Source organism: Phoca vitulina, unplaced genomic scaffold, assembly GCF_004348235.1.
Source record: "Phoca vitulina isolate PV1807 unplaced genomic scaffold, GSC_HSeal_1.0 scaffold10, whole genome shotgun sequence".
NCBI lineage: Eukaryota > Metazoa > Chordata > Mammalia > Carnivora > Phocidae > Phoca > Phoca vitulina.
The window spans coordinates 27,125,078-27,137,265 of record NW_022589713.1 but is presented as its reverse complement, the minus strand read 5'-3'; the positions used below and the strand labels follow the sequence as shown (position 1 = coordinate 27,137,265).

The 12,188-nt window shown below is 45.4% G+C and overlaps 1 protein-coding gene across 3 annotated transcripts in view; it reads left to right on the top strand.

The window, feature by feature from the left end:
* RFTN1 (raftlin, lipid raft linker 1) overlaps nt 1-12,188 on the top strand; it is a 192,143-nt gene that overhangs the window by 101,319 nt on the left and 78,636 nt on the right. For all 3 annotated transcript variants that reach the window (XM_032408761.1, XM_032408760.1, XM_032408759.1), the window contains exon 4: nt 1,709-1,817. In XM_032408761.1, coding sequence (XP_032264652.1) covers nt 1,709-1,817 — 109 coding nt within the window. The remainder of the gene's footprint in view (nt 1-1,708; nt 1,818-12,188) is intronic.

Sequence of the window (12,188 nt, the reverse complement as noted above, 5' to 3'; positions counted from 1 at the left end):
GGTGGTAGAGGATGAGAATGTGGGGAAAAAATGAGAACACACGTCTAGTCTGACGAAATTTTAATGCAAGAAGGCTGAGGCAGAGAACTGGTTTCTTCTTTTAGAGTTAGTTTATTCCAGTTTGATCAGTTTGGAATCCGTTTATTCCTTTACATTTTAAAAGTATGTGCCTCAGTCCCTACTCCTGAAAGGATGTGTTAAAAGGAAAAATAAAACCAAGATATGTTATTGATGTTTGCTTACCCAATCACAATTGCACACCTGGGAAAAACCAAATACCCCTTTAAAATGTTTTCACTTTTGAATTTCACGTAAATCATACCCAGATGGTTAATGGTAGTGTAAATTGCTTTTAATGATATATAAGAATCTTAGAAATTCATTTTTAAAATATAGCAAATATACATTCAGAAACCACTTATTTGGGAGGATATATGTGTGTTAGGAGTTTGGTGTGAAAGTGCCCACTTTAAGAATTTTCTGGCCACACTTGCTCTTAGAGGGGCTGGCATGGGCCCCTCTTTGGTAGAGCTCCTCATAAGTGGGCCGAGAAAGCCCTGCTCGCCCCTTGGCCGGTGGGGAGTGGCTGTGCTTGTGCTGGAAACCCTGGACAGAGCTCAGGACCCTGGTTCCTAAGTCCTGATCCCCATGACTGGCTGGCTACCCAGAGAGAGAGCGTACACGTTCTGCTGACACTTAGCGGCAGTCCATTTCCTCTTGCCTTATGCCTGGCCGGGTGGGCCGAGGAATCACCTTCCATTTCTGAGAATCATGTGGCTTTCAGGAGTTCCTCAGGCCCACATTAAGTGTCATATGGGAGCCCCTCAAAGGAATGGCATCAAGTGGTGGGAGTTCCTTCTGGTGATCACTTGTTGCTGGCTGTCCTGGATGTGCATAGTGTCACATCATATGCACATCTACCTGGTGGGAGAGAGGGAAGCGGCTGCGCCACCTGTGTGGGGAGATGGCCGGGCAAACAACCCTGCAGTTGTTTGCCACAAACAGCCTTTATACCCACTCTTTCCCCAGAACTTTAGCTGCCTTATAGTCTTTTCTTAATGCATCTTTAATTTGATAGATTTTGCCGGATTGCCTTCTGTAAGGGTTGAACCTTTTAAAAGTCTTTTAAAATTCATTTTAATTTTCTAAATGCTATTAGAATATATTCTTTTCAGAAAAAGTGAAAAAAATTTAGGGATATAGCTGAAGTCACTTTCAGTTACCGCTACCAGCCCTAGATCCTGTTCCCATGCAGACCCTCTGCATCCCCCAGAGGTAAATGCTGTTAGTGGGCTGGTGTGCCTCTTTGTGCCTTGGCAGAGACAAACCCATGGGAAATAAACATTATGGAAGTGTGTGTGTTGTTTAATGCATAAGCTATATTGTCCTAAATTTCTATAATGGTGTGTTTTCCTTGATACTATGTCTTGGTGGTCTTTCCATGATGTGTATAATTTTATATATATACATATATAAAAATTTGAGTTTTACTATGAACTATTTTTCAGCAGTGCCTTTTTGACATTTACTTTCAGGAAAGAATTTGGGGTTTCATTAAATACCCAATAATTCACATATATATATTCACACACCCACACTATATATATATACATATATATATATATGTGTGTGTATATATATATATATATATATATATATATATATAGTGCAAAATCGTAATCTTTGTGTGTTTTTTTCCTCTCTTCAGATCTCAGAAAAGTGATCTTCACAGTGAACGCTACATCTTGGAATTAGATTGCTGTTCCTCCTTAGACCACCTGACAGGCCAAAAACTCATCCCAGAGTTCATTAAGAAGGTGAGCGCTGTAATGAGGAGACAGTTGGACAGGTTTGCAGTGCGAACTAGGGGAGGCTGGCTTAGGGCAGTTTGGCCACACTCCAGGGCCTGGGACAGGAGCCAGTGCTTCCTTGGACCTGGGTCTTTGGGCAACCCCACAGGGGGACAACCCCCCCCCCCCACATACATACATTGCTCAGGCTGAAGATGACTCAGGAACAAGGTAGCTTCCCCCCTTTCCAGGCAGGCGGGACCCTGGCCCTTGTCTTTTAAGGCTGGAATGTTACTAATAGCTGACAGGCCTGTGGGCCCACTGCTGGGACTCCCCTCAAACCTTCAAGATGGTGTGACCCCCACCCCCAGCCCAGGTCCCACCTTCCACTTGTCCTGTGGCCCCTGGCATGCCGTTATACCAGCTACAATTGCCTAGTTAGAGGAGAATCATTCTCCACCCGGAAATGTATCTGGTTTTGAACTTCTCTTTGTGCCCTATGAGGTTTCCTGCCTCATTGCAAGGTTCACTTGAGTTTCAATATGACATGTGCTGCAGAAGGAATGTCCTTGCCCAAAGTGGGGCTCAGTTCATTCCTTAATGTTTACCTTGTTCTCTCTCACCCAGGCTTCCACAGTAATTGTCAGTTCCCTATCCTATAGAGGTGATGATGTTTTGTTTGAGATCCAGTCTGTCCATTAGTGAATTCGTTAATAAATAGTGTTGGCCATCAACTTTGGGCCAGAAACAGTCCTTGCCTGCTTGGCGCTTGGACACAGAGAACCAAAGCGCTGTGGTCCGTTGCCCTCATGTCCTCACACCTGGAAGGCAGACCCTGGAGGAGTGGGATGAGCATTACCAGCAGGGAGGCAGCTGGGCGGAGGAACAAGCCGACACCACGTGGTTTGGCTATCAGGGAGGTCCCTCGTGCCAAAACAGAAAGAATGAGGAGGAGTAACCTGGTGATGGGGCTGCACAGGGAAGGTTGGGGAGCCCTCCAAGCAAAGGGAGCAGCATGTGTGAGGGCCTGGTGCAGGAGCAAGAGAGGGGAGTCAGAAGATCAGAGAAGCTTTGGGAGAGAAAGGGAGTGCAAGGGATGGGAGGAGGGGCCAGGACTGTGCTATAAATGCAGCGGGGGGCTGTTCAGAGGATTTTTGCAGAAGAGTGAAATAATGAGATTGTCTCTTTAAACACCCAGTGACTCTTTTGTTGTTGTTCCCTTCCTGTCTCTTTCCCTTTGACGTTGATTGAATGTTCAGGCTCAACAAGGCCCTAGGAATAACCCCTCATGAATGGGGGGGTGCTAAGACCTGGAGACTGGGAGTCAGATGACCTCATAGGTCAACATTTCTGATCACTTTACTAGGACAATGGAGACTCTACTCTGGTGGAATTCATATCATTACTTAAGGAATGGGGGGAGAAGGGCATTTTTTGTTCACACATGCATAAGCCTGACAACACAAGTTTTTGTGTAAGTCATGTAGATGTCTATATAAATAGGGCCCTCTTTTCTGGATTGATGCAGATAAAATGTTCTAATAAACTTGGGTTTATTAACTTAATAAACTGGATCTAATAAACTTACCCCATGATCTGAGTACTGGGGAAAAATCGTTTTAGAAATAGGCTTGTAATCAAGACTGGGTTGCTTGGAATATTTGAGGGGTAAGTGGGTCAGATGAGCGCATGAGGCTCTGTCCATATTATCAAGTATGCTTTTTTAAAAACACGTGATTTGAGGGGCACCTGGATGGCTCAGTTGGTTGAGCAGCCGACTCTTGATTTCGGCTCAGGTCATGATCTCATGGGTTGTGAGATCGAGCCTTATGTCAGGCTCCCTGCTCAGCGGACAGCCTGCTTGGGATTCTCTCCCTCTGCCCCACCCCCACATGTTCATTCTCCCCCTCCCTTAAAAAAATAAATAAATCTTTAAAAAACAAACAAAAACCCATATGATTTGGTAGCTTTGTCTTAACAAACCAGATCATTGCATGACTGGCCCATTACACTGTGAACATGTCAGGTCTTAAGGAGAAAGCAGCCTGATTAGTGGGCACTCGGATATTGATGTGTGTAGCGTGTGTAATGCAGGTAGACATCTGTGTGTGTGTGTGTGTGTGTGTACACGCATGTGTCACATCAGTATCTGATAGTTCGTTTCATAATTAATTAAAGCATTGACACCTGTTCATTCTGTTTGTATAAGGATTATGTTTTTAGCACTTTGAAAATTATATACCTTAAAAAGCCCACAGTGCCATCCTGCTCCTGCAATAACCCTGGTTTTCAAACAACAAGCATTGGGTCCAGACAGACTAGACAACTTGCACAACAAGAGATTTCTAACCTGGAGTTTGTCTCCTTATGTGTATCCCAGAACCTCTCGCCTCCGTTCCTCTCAATAGAGAGATGGTTCATGATCACGGCCAGCAGGTGCAGGTAAAGTTTCCTGCCAGCGACTCAGGGGTGTTGAGATTGTCCCGCCATTTGTCCCTCACTGTCCAGTGTGGCCGAGGGCCGGGACCTGGAAAGATCCAGCATTTCCGGTCATTGGTGCAAGGTGTGGCTTTAGTTTCTCAGCCAGTGGCGGTGACAACCAGAAGAGGGACAAAACGATGGGTCTGGGCCTCCTTCCCTCTGCTCCTCTTTTCTGTTGTTAGACAAGATTTCTGGAGAAGACACCACTTCCGTGTGCAAAGACCAGAGGGGAACCGAATGCCCCTCTGTAGGATCAACAGCTATTCCAGCTGATGGCAGAATTTTACACATGTGTAAATTTTTCTGTCATCACACAGGTAGAAGATCCTGGGAGCTTCCTGGGAAGAAATATACTAAAAACCATTTGTGTCTTTTCAGTAAATATTTAATGAACAGCCTGGTCTATTTGTATATAGAGAGAGTGGCGACACTTGTTAATTGCCATTCACTTAGGCCAAGACGAAGCTGTGCCACTGGCCACTACAGCTTACAGTCATTCCTTTTCATCTGGGTCATTATTTTGTGTGAAATAATGGCTCCCGTTTCTATGACAAGCAGATCCGTCTTACGATGCGATGGTAATTAACTCATTTTGTCATTGTACCATCACACAGGATAGGCTCATATTCTCTGCATATTAGAATTAAATTCAAAGTGATTAGATTTTTTTTGCTTAGGAACAATGGCCCAGTATTGTTTTTCCACCGAATGTTTTAAATTAGCGGAACTTTTGGATAGAGAACGTGGATGGCAGGAGGGAAAGGAGATTTCATTATTTTCCACAATTAGGAAAAATAAAATCATCTGTATCTGTGTCATGTAAAATTAGCTGAAGGTGCCGTAATTTACAGGCCCTCTCCATCATGATTTTCCGCAGAGGGCGAAGGGAATTATATAAAGATGACTCTGTTCCTTTCAGTGTGGTCTGATGATTTCTCTGAGCACTTTAGCTGCTCAAATTAAATCTGGGCTACTGCTTTGTGTTTTTTCCCCCTCTTGTTTCCTGCCGTGCTCCATCTAACCGGCCCTTTATGTAAATTATTTATTATGGACCACAGAACATTTAAAAGGCAGATTTATGGGCAGACTCGGAGAGACTGTGTGTTCCAAGCCCTAGAAACGAATGCTCCAGGGACACAGAGTCTCAAGGCTGTCGGAAAGCAGAGGTGCTGTCTTTGCCCCTGTGAGGCAGAGGTTTGACCGCCAGGTACTTCCGGAGCTTGTCTTGTGTGGCTGGTGGATTTGTGGGGCCCCTTGCAATTTCCTGTTCTTCAGAGTTCCCAGGGGATTGTAAAGAGACAGAATGATGTCACATAAAGGGCTTACATGTTCATCTTCAAATTCCTTTACGTTCTTTGGAGCTTCTTGGGAAAGTGCTTGAATGTTTGGAAAGCCCTTTGAAGATTGCAGAGTCATTGCACACATTTTCTGGTTTGCGCTTCACAGTAATTTTGGTCAAGAGGCCCCACTGGCAGCGGGGTCTCCCTTCTAGACAGGAGGAAAGAGCTCCGAGAGGATGAGGGCTTTGCCCAGGGCCAGGGACTGTTCAAGGATGCAGCCCGGGCAGGTGTTTCTACAGGAGAGACACCAGCGGGCAGCAGTGGGCCTCGGGTGGAGCAGGAAGGTTCTGTGGCCAAGTGGGGAAGGTTTTGGAGAGGTGTGGTATAGAGTGGGGGCCCTGAAAACTGAGGGATGGATGGAGGGGTGAGGCAGACAGTACTGTTCTTGGTAAGGATAGGAGCATGGAATGAAAGCTCAAGGCTGAGAGTCAAGTTCTGTTTGGCTACAGTTTGGGATGAACAAAGGGAAGAGGAAGACTATTCTGGGCAGGATTCTTTTGATGACATGAAACAGAGCCCTACTCAAGCCAGCTCAGGTGGGGTACAGCAGGCAGGGTTTACTACCTGGCTGGAGCCACTGCAGCAGGTTACAGAACCCCCCCCACCCCCACCGCCCCCAGAAGAGAAGAAGAAGAAAAAGAAGGAGAAGGAGAAGAAGAAGAAGAAGAGAGGAAAAGGAAAAGATTGGGCTCTCTGGCTGTATTATACGCTGCTGGCCCATATTTATGTATATATAGGTTTATTTGAATTTTAAATGGGATTTCACTGCACAGAGGGAATCCCTCTGTGTGTCAGGTAGACCCTTTGCTAACAGGCTTCACACACACTATATTCTTAATCCTCACCTCACCCTCTCTGAAGGCTTAGACCCATTTTATAGGCACAGACAGCTATGCAGTTTGCCCAGTTACAACTGTGAAAGGCAGAACTAAGGTTTGAAGCCAGCCAGAGGTCACGTTCCTGACCATTGGGTCATGCTGCCTCTTCTATGTGGTGCTCAGGGACTGAGAGGGGGCTGTCCCAGGCGGAGGAGAGGCCGCGTGGGAGGCAGACAGGTGTAACTGGGTCTGGTACATGGAGACAGATTTTAGAGCCCATAGAAGGCCTCCCCTCAGTGGAGGCTGGGTCTCTAGGCCTTGCTGCCCATCAGAGAAAGCCACACTCCCAGCCATTGTCCAGGTGAGACTTCAGGGTCTTTGCCCTCAGGCCCTCAGCTCTGGGCTCTGCCCCTTAGATTCACTCCCCTTTATTTTTATTTTTTTTATTTTTATTTTTATTTTATTTGAGAGAGAGAGAGAGAGCACAAGAGGGGGGGAGCGGGAGAGGGAGAAGCAGACTCCCCGCTGAGCAGGTAGCCCGATGCGGGACTCGATCCCGGGACTCCAGGATCATGACCTGAGCCGAAGGCAGTCGCTTAACCAACTGAGCCACCCAGGCGCCCTCCCCTTTATGATGGAGGGGTGAGCACTGACCCACACAATCTACTTAGAACTAGGTTGGTCTTCCGTTGGACCAGAGACTTTGGAATGTAGGCAGTTGAAGGGAGACGAGGCAGACCCCTGCCTTGTCCTGTGGGGGCCAACTCACGGTCAGAAACCCAGTGGCTTGGATTGAACTAGATGCGTTGCCCTTTCAAAAACCAAATGGTGCTGCTTAAGGTCTTGACCTTAAGAAAAGACCCCAACAGATCTTTAAAACCTAAGTGGCTTCTTTTAATGAAATGTAATATCCTAAATCCCCAGGGTTATGAAACTTTGCCTGTAGTATATAAATGACTCATCATTTGCTTTCTGTCTGATTGCTGAGCATTAGGGCCTCATTTCTACAAGTGCGGTGCGGAGAGTTTAATTTTAATTAGTGCAAGATACCAATTCAGAATGAAAGGAGAAATATATGAAAAAGGCTTCCCTTACCTCCCTACACCCCCACCTATCCCCAAGCCAAGCAAATTGTGCCATTTTAAAAAGGTGAATCTGGCAGGAGTAGGGGAGGAGTGAAGGCAAAATGGTGTGTGAATGAGCATGTCGTCAGAGTGGAAGACAGAGAACTGGGGGGTGAGCGGGGAAGACCCTGGGGTGACAAGTGAGGCATTGCTGGAGGAGACAGCTATCCTATTTGCTGTTGTCTCCAGAACTTATTTGTCAAGGGAATGAACAAAATAAAAGAGAAATGCAGAGGAAGAATCATTAAGATTGTATCATAGAAGGGGAGGGAGGAGCCTGAAATGACACCCAGGTGACTGAAGTGTGAGGTAGGGTCACTTGTGAGGACAGGGAACACATGGCATGAGGAGCTATTCAGGGCCAGAGAGGCAATGAGATTGGTGATGGACATGTTAGGACTGAGGGACTGGTGGGACACCCAAGGGAACATTCCAGAAGACAGTTGTGGTTGTTGGGCTGGAATTCAGGAGGAGGCTAGGAATGGAGCTGGAGTTGTCTGAGGTGCAGACACAGAGGCCCACAGGGTAGGTAGGTGGTGGCAGGTAATGACAGAGAGAAGGAGGTTCAGGTGTCATCTGGGTGGTGCATACCCATCTCAGAGGGGCAGCCACCACTCAGCATCAACTCATTGTTGCCTAGTAGAAATACCAACCCAGTTGTATTTTGGTAGGGTAAACTTGCTCTAAAGCAACTTCAGAGAAGTTGATAATGTTTTTATTTTCTTATTGTGAAGTCTCTTGGTTTTTCACTGTAAGTTAACCCATCAGTTTAAAACTGTAAGAGCTAGTTCAGTGTTTCTCAGATTATCTGCAGTGAAGGACCAATTTTTTTGTTTATTTGATTTGGTTTTTTTCCAGTCCATTAAGAAGCGATACTTTCAAAAATACAAAAGAAACATGGTGGCAGTGTTGAATAGCTAGAAGAGTATCTACATGCTCACTCTGACTTCGTGTATCTATCTTGTTGTGGATTGTTAACAGAAAGTTGGTGGAGCAGCAATGGGCTGAGGACCACACATTGAGTAGCCATTGGTTGAGGTGGCAAAGCCATGAGATAGGATGGAGTCATGACCTGAGAACTTATTTGTGCTTGCAGAGGGGAGAGAGGAGAGCACTGTGGCTAGAGTTCTGGGGAAGACCCAGAGAAGGAGAAAAAGAAAGAACTTCTATGAAACAAGGGGAGAAAAGGAAGAACATGATGTCACAGAATCTGGGGGAAGAGAATAGTATAAAATAGTATAAAAGCAGGAAAGAGGTCGATTCAGAACCCACTGGTTGGGTGGCCCACTGGGTTTGGCCACCAGAGGCTACTGGTAAATCTTACGAGAGCAGTTTTTAAGAGTAGAGAAGGCAGAGGCCTCCCTCCATGGGTTTAAGAATATATGAGTTTGGAAAGAGAGAAAGGAAGTGGTGGCTCAGGGTACAGGTGGAGGAAGTTTTCTTTGCTTTAAGTAGGAGCTAAAAGCTACCAGTAGAGAGGAGAAAGTTAAACAAAGTCAGAGGTGAGTTAAAGGTGGAGGCAGGCCCAGGTTGGGTGAGCCCACAGAGTTTAGGGATTGGGTCACAGGGTACGGTGGAGAGGGGCAGGTTTGGCCTGTGCAACTGGACAGACAGGGGCCTTTGCTGAGATTAGGAGGACTGTGGGCCGGGGCATCATTTCTCCAGTGCAGGAGCTCAAGGCAGCCATCAGGGCTGGAGACACCAGCTGGAAAATGCTAATTGAAACTTGGTCATGGATGAAATCACTGAAAAGGAAGGGAGATGAGCCCCGGGGAATTCCAGCACCAAAGGCCATGCAGAGAAAAGAGGCAGAAAGGAAGTCACTAAGAGGTCTGAGGGGAACGGGAAGAGAGTGGGGGATGCAGGCCGAGGTTGCCTCAGCAAGGGAGAGTCTGTCAACCCTGTTGGTGCCCCAAGACTGCAAATCAGAAAGGGCCTTGGTGGTGTGGTCATGAGGTCGTTGGCCACCTCTGTGGAGGCTGCTTTGGTGGCCTCTCCATTTCCAGCAGACAGTTGTGGTTGTTGGGCTGTTGTCTTTGGGTTCTAATTAAAAACCACTGCCCTTTACCCCATAGAACTCATGTGTGTTCCTGTGTTCTTCCTAAGATGGTTCTGAGATTTCTGGTCTTGTGAGTTTTTTGTTTTGTTTTTTTCACTTTTAAATTTAAGATGTTCTTGGGGCGCCTGGGTGGCTCAGTCAGTTAAGCGGCTGCCTTCGGCTCAGGTCATGATCCCAGGGTCCTGGGATCGAGCCCCACGTCAGGCTCCCTCCTCAGTGGAGAGTCTGCTTCTCCCTCTCTCTCTGCCTACTTGTGCTCTCTCTCTCTCTGTCAAATAAATAAATAAAATCTTTAAAAAAAAAAAAATTTAAGATGTTCTTTCTTTCCACGGGCTTGCTGTGTTATCTTCATTGTTCTCCTTAATGTAATTTTTTATTAACCAACTGAATTTTAACACGCGACAAGGGAAATAGAACTTGCCCGTGTATGAAGCATTGCGATTCTATGTAATTTTTAGCTTTTGCAACACATATCGCCTGAAATAATAATAATAAGCAAACTTGTAGGTTGAATCAGAAACAGAATTAACTGGGGATTGCTAAAAATGGCATTTAAATGTGCCTAGAACAGAAAGCAGCCTGTTGCTGGCTCTATGGGCAGCTGGTGGCTGTCAGGCCTGCATTCCTTTGTGGTCTCTGCAGAGAAATTGCCCTGAAAACAAGGAATCAGAAAATATTCTCGGAGCTAGTGGAGCAGACAAAAGAGTGGAGGGAAAACAGAAAATACACCAAGAGAGATGGCAGATAGGTGCCCATGAATGCTTTGTTCTAGGGAGAAATTCAGCCTGGCTGTCAGACTTCTCAGGACGCCTTCCCACCCTCCTGGGTTGCATTTGGCATGGTGGGAGGCTAATATCTCTTCCATCTCCACTTGTGGGTAGGAGGCTGATGACACCAGGGCACACATAACTTTGCCTGAGGCCGGATGCTTGGTTGGCCTTAGGCCAGCCTGGGAGGTCCAGAAGCTGAGGAAGATGGGTGCTTCTCTAGGACACAGCTGTGGCCACACCTGAGATGTACCTTGCTCTCACAGCTATTGAAGTCAACGTCAGAAGGAGTCTGGTGATGGATGAGCTGGGATGACCAGCAGGTTCTAGTTCCCAGTGCCTCCGAACCATGCTTATAGCAGACAGTAATGTTCCTTTGGGGCTGAGGGTAAAGCCAGAAGGAGCTAAAGATCTGGAGTTTCTTCCTCCTAACCCAGCGCTTCTTGGTAATGTGCCCTTCCTGCAATGCTCCTCAGCAAAAGAGGTGCTGTAGTCCATGTGTTTTGGGAACATGCATGTTGTAAATCCTCTTGGAAAGGGTCATGATGCTCCTTCAAAGAGTCAAGCTTCTGAAAAGGTCTGCAGTAAGAAACCTGCTTACTTACTTTACCGCGGCATTTCTCAGATATAATTTAAGAACTTTCCCCTTGCTTCTCCTCTTTCCCAAACACCTGTTTCTGTACCACCAGGGACAATCCCAGGTAGTTAGCAGCAGTAGGATCAGAGTCTCCTCTCTTTTTACAGTGGGTTCCTAACGTCTCCCAACTGCACACAATGGCCATCGCTCACAAGCGTGAAGGACTTCATCGCACTTTCTTGGTTCTGCTAAAACAGGTTTTTATGCCCAGACACTTGGTGTTTCCTAATCCTCCCCCAAACCTCTAATGAAGGGGAAATCTGGAGCAGGGCAATTTAAAACTCCCTCCTCTCTTTTGTTACTCTAGAAAGACATGTGCTCAGCGCCTCTGTCATTCTTCTTGCTTTTTAATAACACACATGGCCATCTTCTAACACATAGTCAGCAAAAACTAGGTCATTGGATTTGTTGACAGCTGCGGAATCATAGATAGCGTTTGCCCTGCTGTCTGGGTCCGTCCCCGCTTATCTGACCACGGGCCTTTAAAAGAAGCACTGGTTTCTTGGGCATGTTTCCCCTTTTCTTTCTCTCCCCACCCCCACCCTGTACTCCGCCATAGTTGTTAATCAGATCTTCAAATATATTGGTTTTTCCAACTTTGATTTCTCATTCTTTTATCTCTCCCCTATAGTCGCTAATCACAAGTGGCATTTTATTCCTTAGCAGTGCTGTCCAATGGAAATAGAATGTCAGCCACCCATGTAATTTAAAATTTTATGGTAGCCTTGTTAAAAAAGTAAAAACAAGGGTGAAATTAATTTTAGTACTATATTTTATTGAACTATGTTTAGTACTATGTTTTATCAATGTTTTATTATATATATATATAAAATATATCCATAATACTATGTTTTCAACTTGTAATGAGATATTTCATATTTTTTTTTTGCAAACAAAATCTTTGAAATGTGGTATATATTTTATACTTGTATCACATCTCAGTTTGGATGCTAACTTTCTAAGAGTTAAAGTGAAATGTCCTACAAAATAGAGTTGTGTTTAACAGAAAAAATATTTTCTACTGCTTCACTTTTTAAATTTAAGTTGAAGTTAATTAAAATTCAATAAAACAAAAAATTCAGCTCCTTAGTTGCATTAGCTACATTGTAAGTGCTTGATAGCCACATGTTATCGTGGACCGCATAGTTCTGTGGGGTTCATTTATTTAAACA